This window comes from Staurois parvus, unplaced genomic scaffold (assembly GCF_062004578.1).
Source record: "Staurois parvus isolate SC_StPar_1 unplaced genomic scaffold, SC_StPar_1.0 ptg002010l, whole genome shotgun sequence".
Lineage (NCBI taxonomy): Eukaryota > Metazoa > Chordata > Amphibia > Anura > Ranidae > Staurois > Staurois parvus.
This window is the reverse complement of record NW_028319806.1, coordinates 277,287-292,685: the sequence shown is the minus strand read 5'-3', so window position 1 is coordinate 292,685 and position 15,399 is coordinate 277,287. Positions and strand designations below refer to the sequence as shown.

Below are 15,399 nucleotides of genomic sequence, written 5' to 3'. Positions count from 1 at the left end.
AACTTTTCATTTTCAGATACGATATGTCTGCTCAATTACCCTGAAATTGTGGCTTGACCCAAAGGATTTAAAAGCTATAGTGCAAGTCTGTACAATTTTTCCATCTTTGGTTTCAGTGAAAAGACAATCATTTTTTTATTCTAAATTCAGTCTGCTTTCCCTCACCCTTAAAAATTGTGACCTATACAATAAAAGCTTACTTTGAATCAGTACAATTGTTCATTTCTCAGTATTATAGGAAAGACCATATTTTATTTTTTATATGTGAAATCTGCCTGCTCTCCCCTTCTGAAATTGCAGACAATCAAAAAGGCTTTAAAACAAACCTCTGCTGCAAATTTGTACAAACAAAATTTTTAGTTTTCAAAAGGCAGAGAAGATAGAGTGCAGAGACATCAGCCAATCAGCCCACTTTAGCTGCGTGCAGTCAGCCTACAGCCTGTTCTGGAGTGGTGAAAGATAGCACCCTGCCATCGTTAAGGACTCAAAGTCTTGCAGAATATGCCATAAGGCACACTACACCTTTACTATGGAATGTACATTTGACTTCAATATATCCTGCCCTTTGCTTTTGTAGTTCCAGGTAAAGCCTGGCAAGATAGAAATACAGTTGCAAGAAAAAGTATGTGAACCCCTTGGGATTACATGGAGTTTTGCATGAATTGGGCATAAAATGTGCTCTGAACGTCATCTAAGTCACAACAATAGAAGAACACAGTCTGCTGAACATAATACTACACAAACATTAGATGTTGCCATGGTTTAATTGCACATAACATGTAAACATTCACAGTGCAGGGAGGAAAAAGTATGTGAGACCCTAGCTTAATGACTTCTCCCAGAGCTAATTGGAGCCAGGAGTAAGCCAACCTTGACTCCAATCAGTGTGATGATATTGGATGTGCTGCTGACAGCTGTCCTGCCCTTAAAAAACAAACACCTGTTTTGGGTTTACTGGTTTCAAGAAGCACTGTCTGATGTGAACCATGCCTCGCAGAAACGAGCTTTTGAACATTTGACTTCAATATATCATGCCCATTGCTTTTGTAGTTCCAGGGAAAAGCCTGGCAAGATAGAAATATCCACATTCTCAAATTTTATAGGGCCCATTTGCCTGACCTCTTTTAAAATAAGATCTATGAATGCAATTTAGGAATCTAACGAACAGTGGTCTAGGCATTGCTTCAGGTGGGAAGGAGCTTAGCTGGGACCCTACAGGCCTGCTCCTCAGCAAAGGCAGCTGAAAACTGATTATGAGAGTATGTGCTGTGTGTCCACCCATAGGCAGGTGCCTACATAAAGTTATTTTTTATGTTATGCTGGTAAATGTTGGCTGGTATTACAGAAGTTAGGTATTTTTCACTGTGATTTGTCGTCCCCTGTATGGGAGTCACTCCTTGTTAGGTGATATAAAGAGTGGAGGACTGACCTCATGCTGCAGTCCATGATGTTGGAACTCTGTGGTGAAGACTCTCTGCGTTATTAGATCTCATTTGGCTGCAGTGATACCCTTTAATAGGACCTGATTGTGGCTACAAGGATGAACTCTAAGGATTACATTTACTAAAACCAATGCACTCAGAAAATGGTGCAGCTGTGCATGGCAGCCCATCAGCTTCTAACTTCAGCTTGTTCATTTAGGTTTTGGCATTCAAATCTGGAAGTTGATTGGTTTCTATGTAGACTTGCACCAGATTTTGCTTGCTCCAGTTTTAGTAAACCCTCCCAAAGTGTTGATTCTGAAGATAGACTTTCCTTAACCACTAGCCTACCGGGCACTTATACCCCCTTCCTGCCCAGGGCAATTTTCAGCTTTCAGTGCTGTCGCACTTTGAATGACAATTGGGCGGTCATGCAACACTGTACCCATATGACATTTTTATCATTTTTGTGAGACAGATAGAGCTTTATTTTGGTGGTATTTAATCACCTCTGGGTTTTTTATTTTTTTCTAAATAGCCACGAGGAAACAAACAAACCAATCCAGTTTCCAGCTCTCCAATTAAATAATTTTGATGAGTAGATCAGGATACGTGGTCATGCGATGAAAAATCATGCAGCTGTCAGCACAGATCCAGGAAGATCAAGGGAAACTCAAAGACAAAAGTGGTTATGACAAAGGATTTCCCTTTGAAACGCATTACCACCCCCTACAGTGCCCACTTCTCCCAGGTACACACGGGAATCACCACGAGGCTGACTACAGTGTTCCAGGGTGCCAATTTCTGGCTAGTCCTTGACAGCTGTCAGATCAAACCAGGGGCGGACTGACAACCCATGGGGCCCCCGGGCAATAGGAGATCATGGGGCCCGTGTCCTTGCCCAAACTCAAAAAAGCCTATGAAAAAGGTACCAGGGGCATCTCATGGGGCCCCCTACTGACCCCGGGCCCTCGGGCAGTGCCAGAGTTTCCAAATGGTCAGTCCGCCTCTGGATCAAACACATCCTCTCCCTGCTGGCAAGAAAGGAACTTTGTCTGTGGCTTCCCTCCATCTGCTGATGATGTCTCTGTGATTCTCCTGTGCTGGACACCTGTGTTTTAATGTGTAAGTGTGTTATGTTTTTATTTTCAATAAATGTGCATATATGCTGATTAAGGTTTTGCGCTGTTGCCAGTTTTGTCTGTAACCTCCCTAGCGGTCTGATTATGTCAGTATTTCTGTGCTCAAAGCGGTACATTTTTTTGCATGGAAATATGTCGTTTTTTTATTGTAGGCCTGTAATTTTTAGGAATAACTCACTGAAATCTGTCCGAACAAGAGTCTAGTAAACATCCCGGGTATGATAAAATTTGAAACACGAAATCATAAATTATAATTGAATAAATAATCATAAAAATAATAATATAATAATATTAAATTTAATTAAATAATATATTCAAACCAAAAACACTGAAATTTGAAATAGAGCGCCAAGTTCACACATCGCTGAGCAAAGTTGCAGAATCGTATTCAGTGTCTGATGACAAATTTCCCCACGAATCGTTACACAGGTCTGCAAAAAAATGTTTTTCAAGAGCTGTTTTGGTTATTCCACGTAATCTTTATGTTTTTTGGTGCGCTGACTCTGAAAATGACCATTTTGTCATAGGACATCACGTTTCCTGACAATTTAGGTAACTATGGTAAATAAGGCAATACCTCAAAATAAATGCAAATACAGTTGTGACCAAAATTATTCAACCCCCAATGCTGTAAAGGGGTTTAGGGACTATAGTGTACATTTGGAATTGTATTCAGAATCAAATCCTACAAGGACGTTGTAACTACCCAAATGCAACTAAAATGACATCAATTGTTTATGTAATACAGTAGTAAATGGTTCTTATGTGGTTTCTTCATTGCCACAATTATTCAACCCCTTAAAGACTACCACTCTGAAGAACAGAGGTTCATACAGGTGCTTTCCATCAGGTATTGAAAACACCTGTGGATGTCACCGAGCAGCAATCAAGCATAATAAGCACCAATTAGGCAGCTTTAAAATGACTGTGATACTCAGCTCCTTCTAGACATTTACTGGTGTGGTTACAAACATGGTGAAGGCAAGAGAATGGTCCAGGAAGACAAGAGAAGAGGTGATTTCTCTTCACAGGAAGGGCAATGGCTATAAGAAGATTGCAAAGATGTTAAACATACCAAGAGACACCTTAGGAAGCATCATTCGCAAATTCAAGGCAAAGGGCACTGTTGAAACGCTACCTGGTCGTGGCAGAAAGAAGATGCTGACTTCGACTGCTGTGCGCTACCTGAAGCGTAGAGTGGAGAGAAGTCCCCGTGTGACTGCTGAGGAACTGAGAAAAGATTTGTCAGATGTGGGTACAGAAGTTTCAGCCCAGACAATAAGACGCACACTGCGTAATGAAGGCCTCCGTGCCAGAACTCCCAGGCGTACCCCCTTGCTGTCTCCAAAGAATAAGAAGAGTCGACTGCAGTATGCCAAAAGCCATGTGGACAAACCACAAAAGTTGTGGGATAGTGTTCTGTGGACTGATGAAACAAAATTAGAACTGTTTGGGCCCATGGATCAACGCTATGTTTGGAGGAGGAAGAACAAGGCCTATGATGAAAAGAACACCTTGCCTACTGTGAAGCATGGTGGAGGGTCAATCATGCTTTGGGGCTGTTTTGCTTCTGCAGGTACAGGGAAGCTTCAGCGTGTGCAAGGTACCATGAATTCTCTTCAGTACCAGGAGATATTGGATGGAAACGTGATGCAGTCCGTCACACACCTGAGGCTTGGGAGACGTTGGACCTTTCAACAGGACAATGATCCCAAGCATACCTCCAAGTCCACTAGAGCATGGTTGCAGAGGAAAGGCTGGAACATTTTGGAGTGGCCATCGCAGTCACCAGACTTAAATCCGATTGAGAACCTCTGGTGGGACTTAAAGAAAGCAGTTGCAGTGCGCAAGCCTAAGAATGTGACTGAACTGGAGGCCTTTGCCCATGAAGAATGGGCGAAGATACCCGTAGATCGCTGCAAGACACTTGTGTCAAGCTATGCTTCACGTTTAAAAGCTGTTATAACTGTAAAAGGATGCTGTACTAAGTACTAAGATTGAATGTCACTTGGGGGTTGAATAAAACTGATAATGCTGTGAGCACAGAAAAGACATTTGTGGTTATTTCATTATAACTGTTATGTTATATTTGTCTGACCTACAAGTGCCTCTTTAATGTAAATGTAAGCAAGATGACTGAATGATCAAAAGCAATGTCAAACTGGCCAAAACACTCAATTTCAGTGGGGGTTGAATAATTTTGGTCACAACTGTAGACTTATAAAATTAAAGTTTTATTACAATTTTTTCATGAAAATCCTTTTTTGAAATGAAATGAGCTCACCTACACACTAAACTCGATTCTTCTTCCCTGTGAGGCTCCTCTTGGTGCATTTACGCCTGTGAGTCGCATCTGGAATGTCTCTCATCATTGTAATGCTCCATGTTCCCTGGTATCTCCTTTCCATCTCTGTAATGTCTTGGTGGAATCGTTCACCTTGGTCCTCACTCATAGCTCCCAAATTTTCAGGAAAGTAGTCAAGGTGGGACTGGAGGAAATGCACTTCAAACTCATCAGGCAACCTGAAGCTTGAAATGTTTTCAGCATTCGTCCTACGATCTTTTTGTAGTGAGGATCTTTGTTACTGCCTAAAAATTTCTGTACGACTTCTTTAAATGCAATCCACCCTTCTCTTTGAGGATCCGTCATGGTATTGACAAACTCTTGATCAACTAGAAGCCTTCTAATGTCTGGTCCGACGAACACACCTTCCTTCAATTTTGCCTCCGACAGGCCTGGAAACTTGGTGACCAAGTATTTGAAGCATCCTCCATCTCTTGGAAGTGATTTTACGAATTGCTTCATCAGTCCCAATTTTACGTGGAGAGGTGGTAGAAGAACTTTATGGGAAGGTACTAAAGTTTCTCGGAGGACATTTTTTTTTCACCGACTGTTAGCACCCTCGGCTGCCAACTCTCCTTGGTCCAGTGATTTTGTCGGTCTCGACTGTCCCCTAGACACAGAAAACAAGGGTATTTGATATCCCACCCACTGGATTCTTCAGGAGAGATTAACCCCTTCTACCATTAGAAGCACAGACTCAGGGCTGAGGCTTACACATACAGCATGCTGCTGAGTATCCCAGTAGTCAGACATGTCACTCAGAGCTGCACTTGTATTCACCCCCTTTTCAGGGGGGAGGGGCAGAGATTGTTTACCTGCAAACAACAACAAAGGGCCAGAAGAGAACTATGGAAATGAGGAAATTGAATGTTTCCCTAAAACTTGCTTAGCTTATGTATATATTGCTGACCATCAGATTTACAGTGCTATTTTTTTTTTTACATAACTCGGACAACCCCTTTAAGGTTGTTTTGGCATTTTATATTTTACATGCACTTATGTGAATTAATTAATAGTAATTTGGACTTTAAATTTGGTTAAAAACCCATAAATAAAAAAATACCAAACATTTGATAAATTTGAAGACAATTTTGCATTTTGTGTCAAATCATGACGTCTAGGAGTTTTTTCAATATTTTATTTGTTTTCAGCACACCAAAATACATAAAAATTAGATGAAAATAATCAAACAGCTTTTTAGTCGCAGACCTGTGTTATCACTCAATTCTGCAAGTGGTTCTAATTTACTATCGCTGTTCTCTAGCTGGTCTAAAACCGCTTTTGACCTAAAGGGACGCTATTTGGACGCCATGGGTGTTTCTCAGTTTCCAGGCAGAAAGAACAGTAAAAGTGCAGGCAGAGCACAGGACAAAGCACTCGGGACAAAATATATGTGAAATGGTTTGATACAGTAATGTTTTACTATGTGATTTTAGTAAATTTAGTGAATGTCACTTTTTGACATTTTTAAATTTCCCGCCGGTTCTGTCCCCGTACGTCCTGATGTCACAGAGACCGGAACCCGGAAGACAGATGCCGGCATCGGCCGGAGAACATTGCCGGGGACACTGCAGGGGGGACATCTCGGAAGCGCAGGACAAGGTAAGTGCAGAAGGGATCTCGGAGCAGCGCTGCAGAGTATTCCCGAGTGTAGCTCGGGGTTACCCCTTGTGGTGCTGAAACTTTACCCCGAGCTACACTCGGGAATACCTCCAGGGAGGTTAAGGTTCAGTTTCCTAGCAGGCCCTCAGGTCAGCTTTCATTACGCTTTCCTAACAACAACTTTCAATACACTGACTCTCCTAACCCAAAGGACCCTTTATTGGCCCTTCTAAGCCTGCTGGCTATAACTCACAGGTCATGCAATTCAAAAGAATTCTCCTGGGTAAATCTGCACATAACTCTTCTGGGGCCACAAATCTAAATCTCAAACCTTTGAAGTCACCTCAACACCATGGTGGCAGTAGATCCGAACCTCATCCCTATTTAAGAGGATACTGCTACTAGGTTGTATACCTGAACGAAATGTGGATTCCACTGGATTGCATTGTTATTAATGTTCAGTTCATAGTTGTCATCTTTTTGCTTATAAAATCCAACCATCTTTCTTTCCATTGTCTTGTTTGGCCATGCCAAAAAATTTAAAATATCAAATTTTACAGGAAAACTCCCATCTTCATTAAAATACACCTCCTCTCCACCGAGGGTCTTAAAATAAACATTCTTCAGATAATGACTGAGCTATGAAAAAGAAAAATAGAGTGTTAATTACATATTCAGAAGACACTGTCGAAGGATCAATTGTACCATTAACAAAATTAATACTTCCTCCCTAGCCCCTCCAAACAAATCTGCCTGTAACCTCCTCAGTACTGGACAGTTTCACCTCCTTCCTGCCCAGGACATTTTTATTTACTTAAACTCCAGAAGGTTTTACCCCTTTCACGACAAGGCCATTTTTTGGTGTTTGCACTACTTTAACCGGCAATTGCGTGGCCATGCAACATTGTACCCAAATGAAAATGTTATCAAATTTTTTTCACACAAATAGAACTTTCTTTTGGTGGTATTTGGTCACTACTGTTTTTTTTAAATTATTTAATATATGAATGTAAAGAGACAGCAAATGTTGGAAAAAATAGATATTTTCTATTTTCTATTATAAAATATATCCAGTGAAAAAATTAAAATATCAAATTTCTTTATAAATTTAAGCAAAAATGTATTCTGCTACAGCGGTCATAAATGGATTTCCCATTCATGAACAGCTCACTTTTGATTGTGATCTGTGATTGGCTAAGCTAATCACATGGTACAGGAAGCCAGATACCATGTGATTGCTGTGGGCCAATCACAGATCACAACAATAAGCAAGCTGTTCATGAATGGAACGCTATTCATAACAGGTTGTTTTCCATGTTATTATTATGCGATTGCTGTGACCAATCATAGCAATCACATAATACCCAGTTACCGGTAACAGTGATTCAGTGTCTAGCGGGGATGCAGTACACTCCTAAACCAGGGCAGGCTCAATCTCATATATATATATTTATACCTGACTGAGCCTGCATATCCTGCCCTGTCGCAATAATTGTACTGTAGGGGGGTGGCAAGTGGTTATGTTTTCAGTGCTGTCACAATTTGAATGACTATTACTCAAGGAACACTGTACCCAACAAACATTTTTGTAATATTTTAAGATAGATATCTTTTTTGGTGCTATATATATGAAAAAATGCTGAACATTTAAAAAAGCATGCTTTTCTCCATTTCTGTTATAAATGTTTGCAAATAAATAATCTTTCTTCATAAATTTGGGTCAAAATGTATTCTGCTACATTTCTTTGGTAAAAATAACCCAGATAAGTGTATATTACTTACTCTGTGTGAAAATTATATAGTCTATAAACTATGGTATATATATATATATATTTGAAAATTGACCATTACTGATGTACTGACGGCTGACTGAATCTCATTTCTTGAAGCCCTAATATGCCAGGACAGTACAAATAGCCCCAAATAACCTCTTTTTTAGAAAGTAGACATCCAAGCTATTTAGTTAGATGCATGGGCATGGTGAGTTTGTTAAAGTTATAATTCTTTCCCACAATTTTTGGAAAATAAAGAAATTATTATTTTTTAAATAAAGTTATCATTTTAACCACTTGAGCTCCTGAGGATTTACCCCCCTTAATGACCAGGCCTCTTTTTGCTACTCGGCACTGCACTAATTCAACTGATAATTGCGTGGTCATGCAACGCTGCACCTAAACGAAATTTACGTCCTTTTTTTCACACAAATAGAGCTTTCTTTCGGTGGTATTTGATCACCTGTGCGCTTTTTATTTTTCATGCTATAAACAAAAAAAGACCAAATATTTTGAAGAAAAACTTGTTTACTTTCAGCTATAAAAAATATATGTTTTTGGTAAAAAAAATCCCAATAAGTGTATATTGATTGCTTTGTGTGGAAGTTATAGCGTCTACAAACTATGGTATAAATACTGCAATTTATGACATTTTTTTGCTATACAGCGCTGCGCTAGTTCAACGGACAATTGCGCGGTCATGCAATACGTTAAATAAATGAAATTTTTGTCCTTTTTTTAACACAAATAGAGCATTCTTTTGGTGGTATTTGATAACCTGTGCACTTTTTATTTTTGGCGCTATAACCAGAAAACTTTTTGAAGAAAAAATTTTTTTTTGAAAAAAACAATATTTTCTCATTTTGGTCATAAAAAATATCTAAAAAAACTAAAATTTCATCATAAATTTAGGGCGAAATGTATTCTGCTACATGTTTTTGGTAAAAAAAATCCCAATAAGTGTATATTGATTGCTTTTTGTGAAAGTTATAGCATCTACAAACTATGGTATAGATAATGGAATTTACACAGCTTTTACTTTCTGACTGCCCATCACATTTCTTGAGGTGTTAAAATACCAGGATAGTACAAACACCCTCAAATGACCCCTTTTCGGAAATTAGACACCCTAAGCTATCTGCTGAGAGGCATATTGAGTCCATGGAAGATTTATTTTTTTTCCACCAATTTCCTGGAAAATGACAAAAACTTTTTTTTTTTTTTTTTACACAAAGTTGTCATTTAAATGATTTATTTCAAAGCCATGGGTATATGTGGAATTACACCCCAAAATACATTCTGCTACTTCTACTGAGTATGGGGATACCACATGCGTGAGACTTTTTGGGAGCCTAGCCACATACAGGAGCCTGAAATCCAATGACCACTTTGAAAGTCTGAAGGTGCGTAACTTCCTCATTATACTTCCTCACTACCTATCAAAGTTTTGAAGGCCCTGACATGCCAGGATAGCCCCAACCCCCCCTGGAGAGCTTTATGTGAAGTCTTAGGAATCAGACTGTCCTTCTCATCCGCTTACCACCCTCAGACAAATGGGCAAACGGAAAGGAAGAACCAGACGTTGGAACAGTACCTAAGATGCTATATGTCTTTTCTCCAGGACAATTGGCTGGCGCTCTTGCCATTAGCTGAATTTGCGTACAATAACGCAAATCATTCTGCTACAGGGCAATCCCCATTTTTTGCGAATTACGGGTTCCATCCCAAGTTTTTGCCTGATCTGATGCCAGAAAGCTCAGTTCCTGCTACACAAGATATGCTGAATTTTTTCTCTACCAACAACAAGGTGCTACAAGAAGCAATTGGGAAGGCCCAGGAGGACAGTAAAAGGGCTTTTGACAGGAGAAGAAGAGGCGAACTAATCCTGCAACCGGGGGATCAGGTCTGGTTAGGGACTACTAATTTAAAGATGTCATGCCCTTCTAAGAAACTGGGGCCGAAGTTTATGGGTCCATTCAGGGTGAAATGGAAAATCAATGAAGTGGCTTATGAACTTACACTTCCAGTAACTTTTAAAATTCACCCAGTCTTCCACGTGTCGCTACTAAAGCCAGCAACGCCAGACCCCTTCCCGGATCGGAGGTCCAGACCCCCGGAGGCTGTAACCATGAACAAGAGGAAGTTGAGGTAGAAGTAATCATAGATTGCAGGAAGAGGGGCGGCCAGACACAGTTCCTGATTAAATGGAAGGGTTATGGTCCTGAGGAGCTCATCGGAACCAGCCCAAAATGTTCGCGTCCCCAGACTTGTCTGGGAGTTTTATCGCAACCACCCACGGAGGAGAGATCAGTTGGGCATCTGGAGGATGCCCATGGGGGGGCAATGTCAGCGACCATCGCGGCGTGTGGATCTGCGCATGCACGGTGTGCCGATGCAAACTAGCGGTCGGACAATAGGTCCTGGGTGCCCGCAATGGCACTTGCGCATGCGCACTCGCGATTGTGGACCCGCGCCTGGCACAAATGACAGCACAGGGTGCGCTATTTAAATCAGCTCTGCACAGACACTAGTTGCCGTATGATCTAAGTACCCTGTTCCTGCTTCTGTGTATCTGTTATTTGATTGCTGCCGACCCTGCTTGATCCTGACCTTGCTGACTTCCCCTGCTCTGATCCCTGGCTCGTTTGACTACTCTTCTGGATATCCCTATTGATCTGAACTCCTGTTACCGAACCCGGAGAGTGACTCGACTACTCTTTGCCTGCTGCCTTGTACCGTGCTGTCCCCACTGTTACCGACCCGGCCTGTCTGACCACGCTTGCTAACCTGCCATCCATCTGTCCATCCGTCCTGCACGGGCCTATCCGCCTCTTCACGTCAGGCACTTACCAGTGTATACCTCTGGTGGATCCCTCTACCACAGGTGGGTGTACTCAGGGGCCGCGACCTGGTCACTGTCTGCTCCAAGTCCATCCCCAACATCAGGGGCCCTGGTGAAAAAGCAGACTGGGGCTTAGACTCCACGCTCTTGGGAATCCTGTCCTGTGGATTGCTAGAGGTACCGCCAGGCGGTGTCTGACACCACCTGAATTCTGGGATGGGCATTGAATGGGGGAAGTACAGGTGCTGTAGAATTTGTGGGCTGCCAATCGGCATTTGCAAGCACATCTGGAAGGATACTAGGGGCTCTACGGGCCTGTGTGCGAATTTGTAGTGGTTGCGGAACAGTACTTGTGCTCACCACCGCACCAGCTTGTACTGCACTTATGGGACTCACCATGTCACCAAGTGATACTGCAGTGTTGGTAACTGAAAAACCAGGATGTACTAGGCCGCTGGTGCTTGCCAGTTCACCAAAAGGTAGCGCAGCACTAGTACTGGCACTCTGCTGCATATGAGAGTCATCAAAATTTACCAGCAAGTGCTAACAGAGATCAGGCCTGATTCTGCGAATACTGCTGTTTTGTGTGCAATGTATCAAGGGACAGTAACCTACTGACACTGCACTTGCTGGGGGAAAATATATTGATCCGTTCAGACACTACTGTATACTAGCAATGGAGGTTTATTGTGTATGAGCGTGTTCCTGGCCATAAAGGGGTTAAATGTGATTACTGGTGTACTGTGTACTATCTGGGAGGGGCGTGAAAACCATGGGAGCACGAATCACGTATATATTCGTGATTTTGCTCACCCGTGCTGCCCTGTAGCAGTTACAGAAGCAGTTTGCATTTCGACACTGTGTTACTTTAACTGACAATTGCACGGTCATGCAACGCTGCACGAAAATGAAATTTACATTCTTTTCCCCCCATGAATTGAGCTTTCTTTCTGTGGTATTTGATCGCCTGTGCATTTTTATTTTTTGCGCTATAAAAAAAAGGACCGACAATTTTTAGAAAAAAACAATATTTTGGACTTTTTGCTATAAAACCTGTCCAGTAAAAAAATGTAAAAATCTAATTTCGGCATAAATTTATGCCAAAATGTATTCTGCGACATGTCTCTGCTAAAAAAAAATCCCAATATGTGTAAATTAATTGGTCTACCTGAAAGTTATAGTGTCTACAAATGGTGGTATAGATACTGGGATTTTTTTATACTTATAATGGCAGCAATCAGCGACTTATAGTGGGATTTCGGGACTGCTGCAGACATTCTGACACTGAGGGGGAACAGTGATCAGTGTAATAAAAAGCTCTGACACTGTACTAAAGGGACTGGGTAGGAAGGGGTTAACATGTGGAGGCAATCAAAGGGTTAACTGTGTGATGGGAGTATTTTACTAGGGGGCAGGGGATGTGTGCTTCACTGTAAGCATACTGAGGACAGCCATCCCGAGCAGTGTGCCCAAACTGAGAGGGAGGAGGGCTGCATTGTAAACAATGCAGTCCTCCTCCCTGTTGGTGATTGCTGGTAATCACCGGGCTCTGGCGGGTAATCACTGGCCAGGACTCGGTGATTGACACCTGGGGCCGCAATCTGCGGTGCGGATAGATTGGGCGCATGCCTCGCGCATGCCGCCTACCTGGAAATGCAGGATCATGTATATATATGTGATCCTGCACACAGGGGCCGCCCTGCAGCAGTAAAAATAATGTGTGTGGTCCCCAAGCAGTTAAAGTGTTACTAAACCCACAACAGTAAAATCAGTCTGTATACGCAGTAAAGCATGCTAGGTATGCTCACTGTGAAACCTAAAGGGTTAATTCTCTGCATTGTGTAAAAGTGTTGTTTGATCCTGTCTTCTCTGATGTTCGCCTTCTTCCAGTGTCTCCCTCTTATCTTCTTATAAGACATATCATGTGGAGACACTGTATATGCTCAGTTTGGTGTGTATTGCTAGAAAGTTTTTTTTTTGGGGGGGGGGGGAGTGTATGTGACCAGCACAGGGCCAATCAGCACTGTCCAGACAGAGGTCAGGGGTACTGCATCCTCTTAGAGCAGAAAGAAAACTCCTTCTACAAGCTTTCACCAGTTTTTTGCTGAACACTGATAGAAGTCACAAGACTGCTCTAACTGCTGATGAGAAAAAGTATTTAGCAGTTTATAATTACTAAAATAATTGCATTTCCATGTTGTGTGTACTGTGGGGGACCAGATACAGTGAATACAGGGTTCAGGGAGACCTGATATAGTGAATGCAGGGTTCAGGGAGACCAGATATAGTGAATGCAGGGACCGGGGAGACCAGATATAGTGAATGCAGGGTTCAGGGAGACCAGATATAGTGAATACAGGGTTCGGGGAGATCAGATATAGTGAATGCAGGGTGTGGGGAGACCAGATATAGTGAATGCAGGGACCGGGGAGACCAGATATAGTGAATGCATGGTCCTGGGAGACCGGATATAGTGAATGCAGGGTCCGGGGAGACCAGATATAGTGAATATAGGGTCCGGGGAGACCAGATATAGTAAATGCAGGGTCCTAGGAGACCGGATATAGTGAATGCAGGTCCGGGGAGCCCGGATATATTGAATGCAGGGTCCTGGGAGACCAGATATAGTGAATACAGGGTCTGGGGAGACCGGATATAGTGAATGCAGGGTCCGGGGAGACCGGATATAGTGAATGCAGGGTCCGGGGAGACCAGATATAGCGAATGCAGGGTCTGGGGAGACCGGATATAGTGAATGCAGGGTCCGGGGAGACCGAATATAGTGAATGCAGGGTCTGGGGAGACCGGATATAGTGAATGCAGGGTCCGGGGAGACCGGATATAGTGAATGCAGCGTCTGGGGAGACTGGATATAGTGAATGCAGGGTCTGGGAAGAGCGGATATAATGAATGCAGCGTCCAGGGAGACCAGATATAGTGAATGCAGGGTCTGGGGTTTAGTAACACTTTAAATGTGGGTAATCAAGAGTGTCAAAGGCCCCCACCTCTGTACAAGGATTTTTTTTTCAATTTCTTTCACGCTCTTTGAAATGACATTTATTCTCTAAGTGCAAAAGTTGCACCTCACTGTCCTGAAAACTTGCCCTGTGTAATGTGTCTCCTTTGTTGGGCTGTTTGTTTGTTAAGAGATTGTTTTGTCTCCTCAATGCACAGGTCTTTTGGGTCTGGTATAGATTTTGAAGGCAACCCCAACACCAATTTATTTTTTTAAATGCCGTGGGGGTCCCCCCAAAATCCATACCTTATCTGAGCATGTAACCCAGCAGGTCAAAAAAGGGCAGAAAAGGGGGGGGGACTAGCAAGCACAGATAACATATGGATTTTGAGGGGAACCCCCACACCAGTTTTTTTCTTTAAATGGTGTGGGGGTCCCCCCAAAATCCATACCAGACTCTTAATTCTGAGCAGGTAGCCCAGCAGGTCAGAAAAGGGGGGGAACTAGCAAGCGCCCACCCCCAAACTATACCAGGCCACGTGCCCTCAACATGGGGGGGGCACTTTGGGGCAGGGGGGCTCCCCCACCCCCAAAGCACCTTGTCACCATGTTGATGTGTCTTCCCCACAACCGTAGCCGGTGGTTGTGGTGGTCTGTGGGCGGGGGCTTATCAGAATATGGAAGCCCCCAGGTCCCACCCCCTCATGTGAATTAGCATGGATACCTGGTACCACTACCCATTCGCAAAAAAAAAGTGCCGTGTAAAAAAATACAGGAGACAGTCTTTGACAAGTCCCCCGAAGTAGATCCTTGTCAATCTCGATGCCCAAAAGAAGAAAAAAAATAAACGCTCAGCTCGCTATGACGGTTCCCACCGTCTGATAGCTGCGCCCGTGATGACAGTTCCTATACACTGTCATAACATCACAAGGGGGCAGGGTTCACCCCGCCCCCTTGTGACATCATCACGTGCTGTGATTGGTCAGAGCATTGCATCTGACCTGCGGTCAGGTGCATTGCTTTGACCAATCACAATGCACTGTCAGGGCGCAGTGGTGGCATGGTGGGGGAACAGCACGCCAAACACCCGTACCGTTCATGTGTTCGCCGAATACATGAACGGCCCATGTTCGAGTCCAACATGAAGTCCATCTCTACTCGCTACACTGTATTGCATATACCAAGTTACTTTCTTGCCTGTTGGGTCTTTTTTGATATGCAAGCTTCTGAGGGGAACTTCCTAAGACTTGGGCAGACAAAATTTGGAGCAGTTTACTTCAGCTTGTTCTAGACGCTGATTGTTTGCTAGACTTAACTGCT

The 15,399-nt window shown here is 42.8% G+C and overlaps 1 protein-coding gene across 1 annotated transcript in view; it reads right to left on the bottom strand.

Moving 5' to 3' along the window:
• Positions 1 to 15,399, bottom strand: part of LOC149433041 (vomeronasal type-2 receptor 26-like) — a 79,982-nt gene that overhangs the window by 22,898 nt on the left and 41,685 nt on the right. Inside the window, exon 3 of the mRNA XM_089664723.1 lies at positions 6,924 to 7,148. Within this exon, the coding sequence (XP_089520849.1) occupies positions 6,924 to 7,148 (225 nt within the window). The remainder of the gene's footprint in view (positions 1 to 6,923; positions 7,149 to 15,399) is intronic.